This window comes from Phaseolus vulgaris, chromosome 4 (genome assembly GCF_051622355.1).
Source record: "Phaseolus vulgaris cultivar YP4 chromosome 4, ASM5162235v1, whole genome shotgun sequence".
Taxonomy (NCBI): Eukaryota; Viridiplantae; Streptophyta; class Magnoliopsida; order Fabales; family Fabaceae; genus Phaseolus; species Phaseolus vulgaris.
Window position 1 is genome coordinate 2,447,481 of NC_143501.1, and position 16,086 is coordinate 2,463,566.

The following is a 16,086-nucleotide window of genomic DNA, read 5'->3' on the forward strand; positions in this document are numbered from 1 at the left end:
GTTTTCCATTCTTATAATATTTTACATATTTTATTCCGTAGATTCCTTTAGTGCTTTTTTTTAATGCTTTCAAGTGACTTGAGAGGCATAACCAAGTGTTGTTTCGTAAATCTATAATAGTGAGAAAACATGAAATGCTCACAACTACAAATGCCATTGATTCCTTGTCTCCTTGTTTTACAGAGGATAGTGAATCATTACAAGCATACTTGTAAAACTAATGAGATACATATTTTATCTTTGATTATAGATATATAAAACATTAGCAGATTGATTTTTATTCAACGGTTTTGATGAGTTGGAGGAGTGAATAATTCCAGGTGGAATTTATTATACTATTCTAACTCTAGCAACTCATGAGTTCAGACTTTAAACTTTTAGTGCACAACAAGAGTTTTTCTGTTGCAGAAGGATCTCCAGATTGTAGAGGAGATGTAATAAAGTAGTAAAATATAATTGAAAGAGTAGCATGCAAATAAGAAAAGTGGGTTCTATTTTATTCCTTCAAAGACAAGTTTAGAATCAAATAGACCCACCAAGAGCTTCAACAAAACAGTTTGGTTCAGAAATCCACTTTCCAATCTACAATGTTCTAAGAACTAATGTTTAAAGTATTTGCATTTCAAAACTCCATTGTTTCAATTTGCCTCTCAGATGTTGGAGTTTGCTCGGGAACTGTATAGGAACTCCTCATCAGAACCCAATTTCAAGCTCTTCTACTTATTTCCTCTGTATAATATCATGGTACACTGCTACAAACCAACTTTTGAAGACCTGTGGAAGAAATAAGGTAGAAACAAAAGCATAAGCACATTGTTCCATTGAAATCATTGACTTAAAAATCAAGAAAGAATGAGTGTTGGAGTAGCTACAGCTTGAATTGAGTATGGTGAGTGAGTGATGTAGTTGATGAATGATAAAGCACATGTCTCTGCCATTAATATATATTCTAATTGCAACTTTCAGAAACTCTACCATCACATGGAAAATGTTGTAAAAAAGGACACATTTGGTTGGAATTTAATTTCAACAGAACAATTGAAATAATTTTGCACGAAAATAAGAGTAAAATAACAGTAATTGATTCATGAAAAAAGTGGTTGGCAATCCTCCTTTAATAAATATCATGAGATTAAGTATAAATGTGCTGCTCTTGTTTGGAAAATGGCAATTATAGGGTTACCGTTTGCAACTAAGAAAATGGTAATCGAAAAGGTACAAAGATGTTGTGGAGAATTCGAACCTGTTGAAGTGGCAGAGAAATTGAAATAGGTGCACGCCTAATTTTGAACTTGTGACTCATCTTATGGCCAAACATGCAGTTTTTGGATGTGAGCAATCTTATCCCAGTCTTCTCCATCTGGATTCTGACAACGCTCCTTCAGCAATGGACAATTCCATATTGCAAGAGAAGAGATGGATTTGGGGAGACCCTCCGCTGGTAAGCATTCAAGGCTGGGACAATCATCAAGTGAGAGAAAGGAGAGGTGGCAGAGACCCTTGTAGTGCATCTTTTTAAGATTTGGGCAACCATTGATTTGTAGAGAGGTGAGAGAGCGTGGCAGCAAAACTTCATCGGGAAAACACTCCACCTCCAACTCTTCAATAGTCAAGGTTTGAAGAGATGTGTTGGGATCCAAGTTGTCTCTCAAGGAGGCGATAAGTTTAAAACATGAAAGAGACATTTCTTTTATATTTAATGGCAAACCTCCATCTGGGAACAACTCAACTTCTGGACACTTAGTTATATGCAGCTCGGTAAGGGACGGAAACAGGATTTGCATGGGTTTGGGAAACAGGAATGATTTAAATTGATCGCAAGCAGAAATACATAGACGCGTGAGATGATTATGAGCGTACTCCTGTGAAATTCTTCTTAGGTTTTCGCAGTCTATCAGTGTAAGTTCACGGAGCTTTGGAAAGAAATGTAGTGGAAAGATTGTAAGAGAGTCGGTGCCTCCATCAGTATGCGATGTGTCCATACTGTTTCCGCTAATTCTGAGCTCATCACTAACAACTACTTTCGTACCTTTCAGTTTCGGACATTTATCCACATAAAGCCATTCAAGACGTGGAAAAGAAGTAGTTTTACACTCCCATTCTTCCCATTCCTTCATATTGTGGAATTCCAACCTCTCCAAGGATGCAAACGAAGAGTTGCTCCCATAAAATTCAGCACCAATGCTCACTATTCCATCAAGCCCACTAATGTGAAGGATCTTCAGTGATGACAAAAGTCCAAGGGAAGGCAAACATAGACAGTATTTACAGTCCTCCAAGTTTAAGAACACCAGATTTGATAACGAATTATCGAATACCCAACTTGGGAATTCTGTACCACTGTAGTTCCTGATTAACAAATTCTCCAAGTGATTGGAAGGTTGTAGATTCTGAAGTACTTCCTTTTCTTTCCTTGGATCATCAGGGATGTGGTCGGACTTCCATTCTAATCCTAGCTGCTTAAGATCTTTATCTTTCAAATTTGCTTCTAATGCATCCAAAGGATTCAAAATATTCTGCACGTCATTGATTGATAGCCTTCCATGAAGATTGAGTCCTCCCAATCTTCCCAGTTGCTTAGTACTTAGCTCACTATTTGTATCCACGAAAAATGTACTCAGTAATTGAAGATTCTTCAATTCTCCAAAATGCATTGGCAACTTTGACACTCCTGAATCTTCAAATAACAGGCAACGCAATTTGGTAAGTTTATGCAAATTTAAGGGCAATTCCTCCAACTTTGAACAATCCCTCAAGTCCAGGCAACGTAATTTGGTAAGTTTATGCAAATTTAAGGGCAGTTCCTCCAACTCGAAACAAAAGTTCAACTTCAGTATTAGTAAGTTATAAAGCAAACATATCGAGTCAGGTAGCTTTTTTATCCCAGTACCAAAAAGATCTAACGAATGGAGTTGTCTAAGATCACCTATAGAATCCGGGACCTCTGTAAGGAATGAACAACCACCGAAAGATAACATGCGTATAAACTTAATCTTGGAAAACAGATTATGTATGGAAATCTTAAAATTCCATTGATAATTCCAATTTTGTGAGATAGAAAGAAATGAACGAAGTCTTTTAGCATCAGTCAAACTCCCAAAACCATCAAAACTTTTGACATCACTGAAATCAAATGAAAAATGACGAGTTGTTTTCGGTATACATCGGCCTTTATCAAATTTCAACCTGAAACAGAAATCCGCACATACATATTTTGCCAAATCATTCAGAAGGTCATGCATGACGAAACGTCTCCCCCCACCTGATTGTTGAAAAAAAGACCTTGACAGTAGATCATTGAAGTACTCTTCACCAACTTCTTCTGGATGTCTCATATGTTGTGAACTATGTAGAAAATTTTGGGCCATCCACAACAAAATTAACTTCTCCTTCACAAACTCATAATCTTTGGGGAATAAGGCACAATAAGCAAAGCAAATTTTAAGATGAGAAGGAAGATAGCAATAGCTCAAAAATAACGCAGGGATAATTTCATTGTGTTCTTTTGGTAACTCCCATATGTCACTTTCCAATATGTTCTTCCAATCTGAAATGGATGACTTTGTGCGTAAAAGACATCCAATTGTTTTCAAAGCTAGAGGTAATCCCTTGCACTTCTCAACTATTCTTCTACCAACCTTCATTAACTCATCATTCAATTCAAGATCACCATCTTTTAATGCGTGATTTTCAAAAACTTTCCAGCATTCATCCTCTCCTAATTGCTTTAGAAGATGCACTTCAGACCTCATGCTAGAAGCAACTTTCTCACCACGAGTTGTGACAAGAATTCTACTTCCTGGAGCCCCATAGCTAAGAGGAGTTCGCACAGCTTCCCATTCTGCTGGTCTTTCGTTCCAAACATCATCCAAAACAAGAAGAAATTTCTTTCCTGACAATTTTTCTTTCAGTTTTTTGTGAACCATTTCTAGGTTCCCACTGTCATCTTTTTTATTTGTGATTGCCTCAAGAATATTTCTTATCACCGTCAAAACATGAAAATGATCAGAAACACAAACCCATGCTTTGATATCAAATTTTGCATCTTTCATCTTTGGGTCATTGTACACATGTTGGGCGAGTGTGGTCTTACCCAACCCACCCATTCCCACAATGGAAAGTATAGATGGCTGGTTAGGATTTTCGATTTCAGATGTGAGCCAATTAATAATTATATCTTTGTCAGCATCTCTGCCGTAAATAACACTTTCAGCCACCAAAGAAGATGATGGCAATTTCTGTGGCACTTTACGAGCTGATCTATCATCAGAATAAGTACCCTCCTTCAAACCAAGATCACCCTTTTGCTTTGCAAGATATTCTAGTTTCTCCAAGACTTCTTTCATCTCTGATTCAATTTTCTTGTTAAATAAAGTGAAAGTAGAGTTGAAGAAATTTGATACCTTGTAAGTAAGGGTTTGAGGTTGGTATTGAGCTTCGACTTGACATCTGGTGAGTTCATAGTCTATTTCACCCAACAGATCCTCTGCATCAAAGACAGCCTCTTTGACAGCGAAAAGCCATTCTTTGACGTGTGGATCTGTGAACTGCTTTAGTTCAGCATCATCAGCGAGAGCATTGATGGAATGCAGCTTGATGTTCAAATTGGCGAGCAGTTTCTCATCAAGTTTTCTTCGACGAAAGAAGTCAAGAAATTGAGGAGAAGCGAGCCTATCGAATGCAACCTGAAGAAAGGCGGAAAGAAGAGCACCACCAACAACTTCTGCTGCCATGGTAGGAAGGAGTTGGAAATGAAGTGAAATGGATTGATTACAGGAATGAATGAAAAGAGTAGTTAGAAAGGATGACTTGACTTTAAAAAGAACATGTTTTTCTTTAATGGGAACTCAACCAATATAAAATGTGAGCTGTTGGATATTCATTCAACGGTTGTGATGAATGAAAGTATATGGCAGAAAGAGGAACGTACAATGCAATAATTGTTGACAACTGTAATCAATGAATGGTGAAATATTAAATGATATCTGGGGATCCTTCTGCAACAGAAAAAGTCTTGGTCTGCACTAAAAGTTTAAAGACTCTGAACAACAACAACAAAGTTACATAAGTGTAAATTTTCTTGTTCACCTAGTATTGTCTTGTATAGTTGGAGATAAAAAGTGATTATTGGGAGCCAACACCTCTCTACAAATCTTGTATATTCAAAGAGTGGATTTAGAGTCTTTTACCCATGAAGATTTTCTTCCACTCCTTCTCACTTTGCTAAATGCATGTGATTGTGCATGTACACTACAAAATATACTTTTACAAGAAGAGGAGATCTATCATATGGAAGAATTTCATTAATTTTTTAATCATACACTTTATATATAGCATAACTTTCTTACATATAAACCAAATACAAAATTTCTATCATGAGATTCAAATATTAACATTATTTTCATTTTAAAAGCAACATTTAGATATAAAATTTTATATCTAACTGATAAGAAAATTATTATTTTTATTTAAATAATATATTAAAATTAGAAATACAAAAAAAAACTCCTAAAATTGTTCATCTTTTCTCTGTTTTTGCTCTTTCCGTTTGTTCCTCTTTGGTGCGCGCTCAATGTCTTCCATTATCCCTGAATGAGTCTTTAAACTTTTAGTGCAGAGCAAGACTGATAGGTGGTTTACGGCTGAACCACTGGCCAAAGGAAATTAAGAGAAAAGAAAAGAAAGATGAAGGAGAAGAAACAAGAGAGATTGAGGCAATTTTCTCATATATCTTTCTAAAAGCAAACATTACAATTTAAAGGGAAAACGTAAACTACTTCTAATAACTTCTAATAACTTCTAATAACTTCTAATAACTTCTAATAACTGTAAATGAAAACATGGCCTAATAACTGTAAATGGAAACGTGGGCCCACTCATTAGTTAGCATCATAACAATCCACCCCACTTGAAATCACCTTGTCCTCAAGGTGAAACTGAGGATAAGTACGAAAAAAACGCCATTTATCTTCCCATGTCGCATCTTCCCTTGATTGACCAACCCATTTAACCAGAATCTCTGTTTTCGGCCGATATTTCCCTTTTTGCACGACTCGTTCTTCCATGATCCCCTCTGGTTGAGGCGCCACCTGTAACTGGACATGCTCGTTGACAGGAGGTGGTATCGGTTTCAGAACAGGGCCTTCCCTTTTCCGTAACAAACTCACATGAAACACATCGTGAATTAAGGAACCAGGAGGTAATTCAATCCGATATGCAACCGTTCCTACCTTAGCAAGGATTTTGTAAGGGCCAAAAAAATGCGGACTTAACTTAGCTGATGCTCGAGAGACCACACTTGACTGTCTATATGGCTGTAATTTAACATAAACATGATCCCCTACCTCAAATTCCAATTCACGACGGCGTTGGTCTGCAAAATGCTTCATACGGCCTTGGGCTTTGAAGAGGTTGGCGCGTAAGGTTTTCAGGATCAGATCACGGTCTTGAAGGTAGTCTTCGACAGCTTGAACCTTAGTCGTTCCTGGAACATATGGCAAGATTTTTGGAGGCAGCCGTCCATAAACAACCTGAAAAGGAAACAGCTTGGTGGAAGTGTGAACTGAAGTATTATAGCTATATTCCGCCCATGGTAGCCAATCCACCCATTTTTTAGGCTTGTCACAAACAAAACAACGCAAGTATTGTTCCAGAATTCGATTAACAACTTCTGTTTGTCCATCCGTCTGCGGATGATAGCTAGAACTCATGCATAAAACCGAACCTTGCAGCTTGAATAGAGCTTGCCAAAAGGAACTTATGAAAATTTTAGCACGATCACTTACAATGGTTGAAGGGATACCATGCAAGCGGACAACGTTGGCTACAAAATCCCGAGCTACACTTGAAGCAGTAAATGGATGCCGCATAGGTACAAAGTGAGCATATTTTGAGAGTCGATCTACAATCACCATTACCACCGTAAACCCGTTAGACGCAGGTAATCCTTCCACGAAATCCATGCTAATGTCTTCCCAAATTCTGTCTGGAACCGGAAGTGGCTGTAACAAACCAGAAGGTTGCATGGTGTCCGTCTTGGCTCGTTGACACTCATGACATTCCCGGATATATCTTTTCACAAAATCTTTCATGCCCAACCACCAAAAATTGTGCTTCACCTTAGCAAGAGTTTTATGAAAACCAAAATGCCCTCCTTCGGGAGAGGAGTGACACATAACTAGCACAGTGGATAAAAGAGGAGAATTGGAGCTCAACAATATAGCATCATTTCTAAACCAAACTCCATTATGTTTCACAAGGTTACCCTTAACTTTAATAGGCAAGGATGAAGGTAAATTTAAATAAAAAGGGTCTGTGTGTACCTCCTTTTGAATGGTAGTCCAAATGGTGGAACAAGGATGTGAAACATTTAGATAATGAAACTCGGGCGTACGAGAGAGTGCATCTGCGCCTTGGTTCAAACTTCCCTTCTTATATTCAATTTTGTAATCGAATCCCAAAAGCTTGGGTAGCCATCTGGACTGAGCTGGGGTAGTGATTCGCTGCTCCATTAGATACTTGAGACTGACATGGTCTGTTTTCACCACAAAAGGGCGACCCAGTAAATAGTGCCGCCATTTCCGAACTGCCTTTACAATAGCTAACATCTCCTTCTCATATGTAGACCAAGATAACATGGTTCCCTTTAAGGGAGCACTGAAATAAGCCAAGGGTCTTCCACGTTGAGTGAGAATAGCTCCTATACCCACCCCACTCGCATCACACTCCACCGTAAATGGGTGAGACCAATCGGGCAAAGCCAAAGTAGGAGGGGTTGTCAGGGAAATTTTCAACTCCTTGAAAGCCACTTCTGTCTTTTCATCCCAAATAAAAGGGCCTTTGCCAACTAGTTTATGCAAGGGGGCAGCAATACTTCCAAATCCCTTGATAAACTTTCGATAATAACCCGCCAACCCCAAAAAACCACGTACCCCTTTTGCGTTAGTTGGAGTAGGCCATGAAAGTACAGCCTTAACTTTATTTGCTTCAACCGCCACACCTCCCGATGAAATAACATGCCCCAAATAGTTAACTTGAGAAACTCCAAAACAACATTTGGAGAGCTTGGCAAAAAGTTGATTAGTATTTAATAATCCCAAAACAATACGTAAGTGTTCAAGATGATCATTCAAAGTCTTTGAATAAATAAGAATATCGTCAAAGAATACCAATATAAACTTACATAGGTATGGCCTGAAAATGTCATTCATTAAGCATTGAAAAGTGGCTGGAGCATTGGTGAGGCCAAAAGGCATAACAACGAACTCATAATGTCCATCATGCGTTCGAAACGCTGTCTTTGGAATGTCAGTTTCCCGAACCCGTATTTGGTGATATCCAGCACGAAGGTCAAGCTTAGAAAAGATCGTAGCACCATATAGTTCATCTAGTAACTCGTCTATTACTGGAATTGGGTACTTGTCCTTCACAGTGATGTCATTGAGAGCCCTATAGTCTACGCAAAAACGCCAAGTGTTGTCAGATTTCTTCACTAACAAGACCGGCGATGAGAACGGGCTATGGCTGGGGCGAATTAACCCATCACGCAGTAACTCTATAACTTGTTTTTTCAATTTCCGTCTTCTGCAAATAAGGTTGGAGATATGGCCGAGAGCTCACTGGTTTGGCTCCTGGAATTAAAGGTATGCCATGGTCATGGAAACGCCTTGGGGGCAATTCTTTTGGCTCTTGAAAGACCTGCTCATATTCAGTTAAAACATGTTGGACGGCTGGACAAGGACTTGGGGTAGAAGAAAACTCAGCTTCGACCCGATTAACCTGGAGAAGTAAGGCAATACCTTGTATTCCCATCAACTCGTTAGCCTTTAAAGCAGTCAAATCCGACCCCTGCAACCCTTGTAACTTATGTGCTGAACCAGCATGATGGAATCCAAGAGTGAGATTCTGGAAATCGATTTCAATAGGCCCCAAAGTCTTCAACCACTGAACGCCTAAGACAATCGGACAAGCTGCGATTGGCAGAACAAAAAAATCAGTGGTTATAGTGAAACCTTGAATAATGATTGTAAGTCCTCTCACTCGTCCCACACAAGCTAACTTGTCACGGTTTGCGACGACCACTTCCAATTTGACCCCAGTATCCACCGTCAATCCGAACCGCTCCACTAATGATTGCTCCATGAAATTGTGGGTACTACCACCATCAATTAAGACCACCACATCTTTGTTATGAATTTTTCCCGGCAACCTTAAGGTTTGGGGAAGGATGGTGCCGGAAATTGCGTGGAAAGAAATCTCAGCGGAAACCTCATCAGGAGGGTTCTCATTGGCTTCATCCTCATGGTTGCTGCTCTCTTCAACATCATCGACTTCACTGATCATGAATAGTTGGGGCTTGGTGCACTTATGACCCGGAATGTAGCGATCATCACAGTAGTAACACAACCCCTTTTCCCGACGTTCTTTAGCCTCTGCTCCTGATAAACGACGAACTGGGCTTGAGGCAGGTAAAGCTAGGCGTTGAGATGGTGCTGAGCCTAAAATTCCAGCAGAGTGTGGGCCTTTAGGTAGGGAATTAAAACTGGTAACCCGAGTAGACGAAGTAACCCGTCGTTGTAAGTTCAATTTCTCCTCAACCAACCGGGACAACCCCATTGCATCTGTCATGGTGCGTGGCTTCTTGAGTTTCACCTCCAACCGTATCTCTTCCTTCAGCCCACCTACAAAACAGCCAAGTAAGAAAGACTCCGGTAGGTTATCAATACGGTGTGACAATCGTTCGAAGGCTTCAATATAAGCTGCAACTGTGGTGATATGTCTGAGTCGATGAAGGGATTCTGAAGGGTCATCATAATCAGTTGGGCCAAAACGGCTCAACAAAGCCGTGGTAAATTCCCTCCATGTCATCGGACCTCGTGATTTAGCAAACCACCGGTGCCACTGTAAGGCAATACCGTCAAGATGAAAAGAGGCAAGATTGACACAATCTGTATCAGCGACGTTCTGAAATTCAAAATATTGTTCAGCCTGAAATATCCATCCCGTAGGATCATCACCACTAAACCGAGGAAAGTGGAGTTTCATGTAGGGTTTCCCTTCATTACCGATTGTGATTCCCTTGCCAGAGCCAGAAGGTTTGTCAGAATCCTTCTCCTTAATGTCCTGAACGTCTGTCACTAACTTGTGGAACATGGCAGTGAGCTTTTCGAGAGTCTCATTAGTGTTTTGTTGGAATTGTTCGAGAGATTGTTTACGTGTTTCCATTGGATCAACACCGTTCTGATACCACTGATAGGTGGTTTACGGCTGAACCACTGGCCAAAGGAAATTAAGAGAAAAGAAAAGAAAGATGAAGGAGAAGAAACAAGAGAGATTGAGGCAATTTTCTCATATATCTTTCTAAAAGCAAACATTACAATTTAAAGGGAAAACGTAAACTACTTCTAATAACTTCTAATAACTTCTAATAACTTCTAATAACTGTAAATGAAAACATGGCCTAATAACTGTAAATGGAAACGTGGGCCCACTCATTAGTTAGCATCATAACAAAGACTTTTTCTGTTGCAGAAGGATCCCCAGATATCATTTAATATTTCACCTAATGATGAGACATACATTCATGGATTACAGTTGTGAACAATTATTGCATTGTACGTTCCTCTTCCTGCCGTACTTTCATTCATCACAACCGTTGAATGAATATCCAACAGCTCACATTTTATATTGGTTGAGTTCCCATTAAAGAAAAACATGTTCTTTTTAAAGTCAAGTCATCTTTTGTAACTACTCTTCTCATCACTTTGTCATTCATTCCTGCATTCAATCCATTTCACTTCATTTCCAACTCCTACTATGGCAGCAGGACTTTGCAATTATTTGAATAATGTTGTGGTGTTTGTTGTTCTATGTATAATAGTGTGGTTAAAATACTATGCAAACAAGACTAATAGAAGTATCACTCTTGACCACCCTCTTTTTTAGGTCTTTTTCCTTTAATTCTTCTAATTACAGAATTTTATAGCCTCAGACCCTGCAGTTATATTATATTGAAGACAGAAATTAATTATCTCTTTAAGCATCATCAACTTTAAGTCCTTTTGAATAACATGTTTTCTTGTAGTTTCAACAATGTTAAAAGTGAAATAGACCACAATTCATCACTAAAACGTCCCAGTGGACACTGAAGGAAGGAGAAAAATGTCCTAGCTCAATCTAGTGCTCAAGCTAAAAAAGTCTATAAATATGAGACCTATGAATGAATAGGGAGATATATAATTTTTAGTTTAATAGTTTTGTTCTATTTTCTTTCTTTCTATTTGTAAAAGTAGTATATTAAGTGGAGACTTATGAGTGTGTTGTACTACCTCCAGATATAAAAGGGGATGGTGTAACAGAAAGTGTGGAAAAATAGTAATTGAAAATTATAGGATTAGTGTTTGAAACAAAGAAGATTGTAATAGAAAAGGTAGAGAGATATTGTGCAGAATTAGGAGGTGTTGAAGTTGCAGACAAAGGGAAATAAAAGAGTGTGAGAGTGGAGAGGTGACACAGACCCTTGTAGTGCATCTTCAACTGAAGAGCACCACCAACAAGTTCTGCTGTCATGGTAGGAGTTGGAAATGGAGTGAATGGAAGTTTGTGATTTGAAATGGATTAAGTGCAGGGATGGTATAATGATGAAATGAGTAGTTAGCTATTTTAGGAAGATGGATGAGTAGTGATCTTTTAACATTATTTGAATAATGTTGTGGTGTTTTCAATGTGTAATAGTGTGATTAAAATACTATATATGCAAACAAGGTTTTGTTTTTAGTAATTAATTATATAGTTTCGTGATTTTAGGGTATTTTCAGAAGTTATAGCTATGCATACTCGCCTTGGTCATGCTATCTATAACAGTGTGGCTAGAATAATGAGATTGTGCAATTCCATGTACTCGATTCTCTGTTTTTTCTGAAATTTATTGTGTTTTTAAACATCATCAACTTCCTTTTCATGATTCTGAAATTGTTTACTCTTGTCCCTTTGAACTTGTTTTTTTTTATATATGGGATCCTTTTCTATACAATTCGTTTAATGGATCTCGGTATTATTTAGCTTTTCTTGATGCTTTTGTTGTTGCATATTTGCGTTTTACGTGGCTTTATCTCATATCGTCTAAGTTTCAGGTTCTCTTGGTTTTTCTTCGTTTTAAACTTTTTGCTGAAACAAATTGGCAAACGGTTCTGGTTGTTGTTACTTGGATGGATGTATGGCCTTGCTCATTGGATCCTGTTTTAAGAAAATTTCAAAGCTCAAATTGTCTCAGTTTGTTGAAACTAAACTCAAATGAGCTATAGAATCTTGTACCATGTTAGATTTCAGCTTAAAAGCATTTCACATTAAGACTTGAGACAAGCAATATGGAAATTTTCCCAACATCCCATCAAAGCCTCATAGCAGAAATTAAAGGTTCTAATCTAATATCTAAGAAAAGAAAAGAGAAAGAGCTGATAAAAAAGATAAGAGTATAGCACATTAACATTATGAATAACCATCTTTGAACGTGTAGGGGTTGTTTCATAATAACATGGTTTATTATGTATAATTCAATTTCTCCATGATTTAGCATAACATTTCTGAATAAACATTCAAGAGAACCAAATTCAAAAAACAGAGATTTACTCACACTCAGATGTGTTAAGAGTAAGCAAGTAGTGAATTTGGTTAAATTTATACGGACTTCATTTGGTACAAGTGTTGCAAAGGTTATCTTTATATAGTTAGTCATTACAACCTAATTAGTTATTAGTTTATGATACACACATCCACTGATTGCAGAGGAGAAACATCAATGCCAATGAGGTTAATTAAGAGTAAGATCTCTAAAGAGGTCTCTTCTACTCCCTCTAGATATAGAAAAGGATACTGTAAAAAAAGATAGTATGAATGATTGATTAGTAAAGCTTCTTATCTTCCAATTAAATCATTAATTTAAAATCGAAACCTAACAAAAGATAAGTCAACACATCATATATACATTAGCATAATAAATTTTCAGTCCTACATGCTGGGAAATGCCGAAGCCTTAATGTTAAAGTTAATCAAAACAAGGTAAAATGGTTGCAAACATGTTTCTTTCATCAAAAGAAGAAAATATTTTTAACAAGGAGTGCATTGGATTGGAGATAGGATAAGCATATTATGGACCTCGTTGCTGTTGAGAATCTTTAAAAATTTATTCCAGAGAAAGGTTTATTCAAAGAAAAGAAGAAAATAAAAGAGAAACAGTTATGAAAAATATGGAGTACAACAGCCACTTCTATGGGTTATATTCTGTACTGATTACTTTACCAATAACTTCTGCACTTCACAATTTTCAGTGTCCTAAACAGTGTCTGCATAATAAATTCAATGCTGCATATGTAGGGGTTTCACAGCTTGGTTGATTATCTATAATTCAATTTCTCTATAATTTAACATAATCCACCTAGTCCTTTTCCATTACACAGAAAAAAATACACGAGTGTGAAAAAGGTAGTTTAAGTATGTGTTCATGAAAACAACTTTAAGTTATTATCAATTAGAGTTTGTTCTCTAAATTTGACATAGGTATAATCAAGTGAATATTTAGACGTGAATTCCTCCTACACCACTCATGCCAACATAATAACTTCCATGTTTTTCCAATGGCAGGATATCTCAAGAATGAAGAGTGATCACTATTTGTTTAATGTCTTGTCTAAAAGTAAACCAAAAGCATAGCTGTAAAAGGAAAAGGAAAATAAAACTAGTTTATATTCAATACAAGTTCCTTAGAAACAGAATTCAGAAGAAGCCATTCTTAATGTACCCAATGTTCTCAGTGATTTCCTTTCATCTTGTCTCCAGTCAATACCCCTAGCTTCATTTTATGTTGTCTCAAGTCTTACCTATATCAACACACGTAGGGAGCGTTCAGGACATTTGTGCAAGGTTGGGTGATACTTACCACCGCACTTAAAACAAAGCCCCTTTGCTCGCTGTTCCTCCATCTCCTCACTTCGCACTCCCCGCCACCGTTCCGAAGCTCTACCGCGGCGGTCGCCGTCGGTCTTCCGTCCCGTCGAGCTCAGCGATGAAGTTGGGTTCGCGTTCGACCCAAAAGAGCTCCTTGTTTTTGCCGGGTTGGGCCAACTTAAGTTTCCGGGTCTATTCATTTCCTTCTGGGTCGGGTTAAACCCACTACTGAACTTAAGCCCACTTTCTTCTCTTCGGCCCACAAACCTTTTCCCCACAGCTTTTTCACCCTCGACATCGTCTTCCTTAATCTCTTCCTCAACATCCTTAGCCATCCTCATCATCTGCATCCGATTAGAAGGATTCAGAGTTCTCACCCTTCGCCGGATCAGAGGTTTCAACCCACTCATGAAGTATCCTAAGTATTGCTCCTCCGACAATCGACCCACCTGCGAGGAAAGCAATTCAAATGCTTCAACAAACTCTTCAACTCTTCCAGTTTGACGGAGCGTGGATAATTCTTCAAACGGGTTTTCCAATCTCCGGCCACCGTAACGTGCGATCAATGCCCTTTTGAGTTTTTCCCATGATAGCTGATCTTCCGTCTCCATCAGTAAATTGAACCAATGGATCGTGGGACCTTCCATGCTCAAACGTGAAAGCTTCACCCGCATATCCTCCGGTGTGTTCTGGACATCGAAATATATTTCCGCACGAGTTATCCAAGCCACTGGATCTTCGCCATCGAACAGTGGAAGCTTCACCTTCTTCCCAGCGAGTCGAGACTCACTCGAAGGCGAATCACCACCCGAGTTTCCACTCGATGCCTCTCCTTCTCTATTTCCTTCCTTCAGTTTGCTTAGTTTCGCGAGAACTAGACTCTGCTGCTGCATCTGTTCGGAGTGGAGCTGCATCTGTCGAACCAATGCGTCGAGCGTGGAGGTAACATGTCCCACTTGGGTCTCCAAAGCGTCAATCCGATCACCCATCTTAGGCGCAGGTGGCTTCCTTGGCATGGACGGTCTTCTCCGGGCTGGGTCTTTATCCGGCAGGTCGGACCAATTTATGGAATGCAGATCAAAAAACAGAGACAATCAGCAAGAATAACAGTAATTGGTAGCAAGCTACCAATCCAGAGCCACAGGGCCTCTACAATTCACGTTTACAGTGAATCCACTTCTAACAGAATCCTCGATACTCTCTCTCTCCTCTAACCACCTATATATATTACTAATGCTTATACCCCTTATATCCTCCATACATATCAAGCCTGATTCAGGACCATGTCATTCCTCTTGACCCCTCTCTTATTCTTCCTCTCATACACTCTCCAAAACTTGGGCTTAGGACCATATTCCTGGCCCAGTTGTACCTCAGCATTTCTATCATGGAATACCAAGCTACAGGATGGTGATGGATGGAACCATACCTTCCAACTACAGAGTAATCTTTAGAGAACAAACGCCACATGCTAGAACTTCATGCACTTCACAATTTTTAGTGTCCACATCCACTTTCTGAATATTCAAGTCACAACCATCGATCACTATTTCACAACTAAGTAAGTCCAAAAGCAGAAGGCATGTCACCAGAACCAAACTCACTTTATATCTATAAAAGAAAAGGCTGAATTTCAATGTTGAAATATTTGTTAATTATATGAGAAACACTACAATCATATTGCCAAAGTATCGTATAAAAGATGCTTTAAATTAGTAATTAAAATTAAGATATTTCTAATCCCAGGTATTTATATTATTTAGTTGAACTCATGCATTAAATGAACTAACTAGCAGTGTATGAATCAAATAATTTATAAAATATCTCAAGTTGTGTTTTATCTTACTGAGGGCTAAATGTGATTTTCTTTCTAATGGTAGGAATTGAACACAAGTAGCAGAAGGTTTTCAATAACTCACACTACTGAACCAATTGAGTATAAAGTTGTTTTTCTAATGGGCAGTAGGGTTACATTTATTTGCTTCTCTTTTTTCAAGATATTGAATCTTAGTGCTCTTGAATACAAACAGAAAACTATGAGATCAGTCTCAGCAGGAAAAAGTTGAAAATATGAATTTGAGTCTCAAGATCAGAATATTAAGGAAACTAAAATTGGACCATTACAAGGTTGTGTGGGTGAACACT

General features: G+C 38.3%; 4 protein-coding genes across 10 annotated transcripts in view; all 4 read right to left on the reverse strand.

Moving 5' to 3' along the window:
• LOC137836713 (uncharacterized) overlaps positions 1-16,086 on the reverse strand; it is a 49,285-nt gene that overhangs the window by 27,395 nt on the left and 5,804 nt on the right. The window lies entirely within an intron of this gene.
• On the reverse strand, positions 454-4,806 carry LOC137836709 (putative disease resistance RPP13-like protein 1). Its single transcript, XM_090301260.1, has 2 exons — positions 1,244-4,806; positions 454-774 (listed from the first exon to the last, which is right to left on the reverse strand). Exon 1 carries the CDS (start codon positions 4,731-4,733, stop codon positions 1,305-1,307), a length of 3,429 nt encoding a protein of 1,142 aa, XP_090157386.1. The 5' UTR covers positions 4,734-4,806; the 3' UTR covers positions 454-774; positions 1,244-1,304.
• LOC150027782 (uncharacterized) lies at positions 8,532-15,341 on the reverse strand. Its single transcript, XM_090301495.1, has 2 exons — positions 13,881-15,341; positions 8,532-10,248 (listed from the first exon to the last, which is right to left on the reverse strand). The coding sequence occupies exons 1-2, from the start codon at positions 14,955-14,957 to the stop codon at positions 8,542-8,544; spliced, it is 2,784 nt and encodes a 927-aa protein (XP_090157621.1). The 5' UTR covers positions 14,958-15,341; the 3' UTR covers positions 8,532-8,541.
• Positions 15,375-16,086, reverse strand: part of LOC137836570 (putative disease resistance RPP13-like protein 1) — a 72,687-nt gene continuing 71,975 nt past the window's right edge. For 2 of the 5 annotated variants that reach the window (XR_016520390.1, XM_090301264.1), the window contains exon 2: positions 15,375-15,552. The gene's annotated coding sequence lies outside the window, so the exon portion shown is untranslated. Of the gene's footprint in view, positions 15,568-16,086 lie in introns of all 5 variants that reach the window. The other 3 variants (XR_016520391.1, XM_090301266.1, XR_016520393.1) reach the window with 2 other exon arrangements.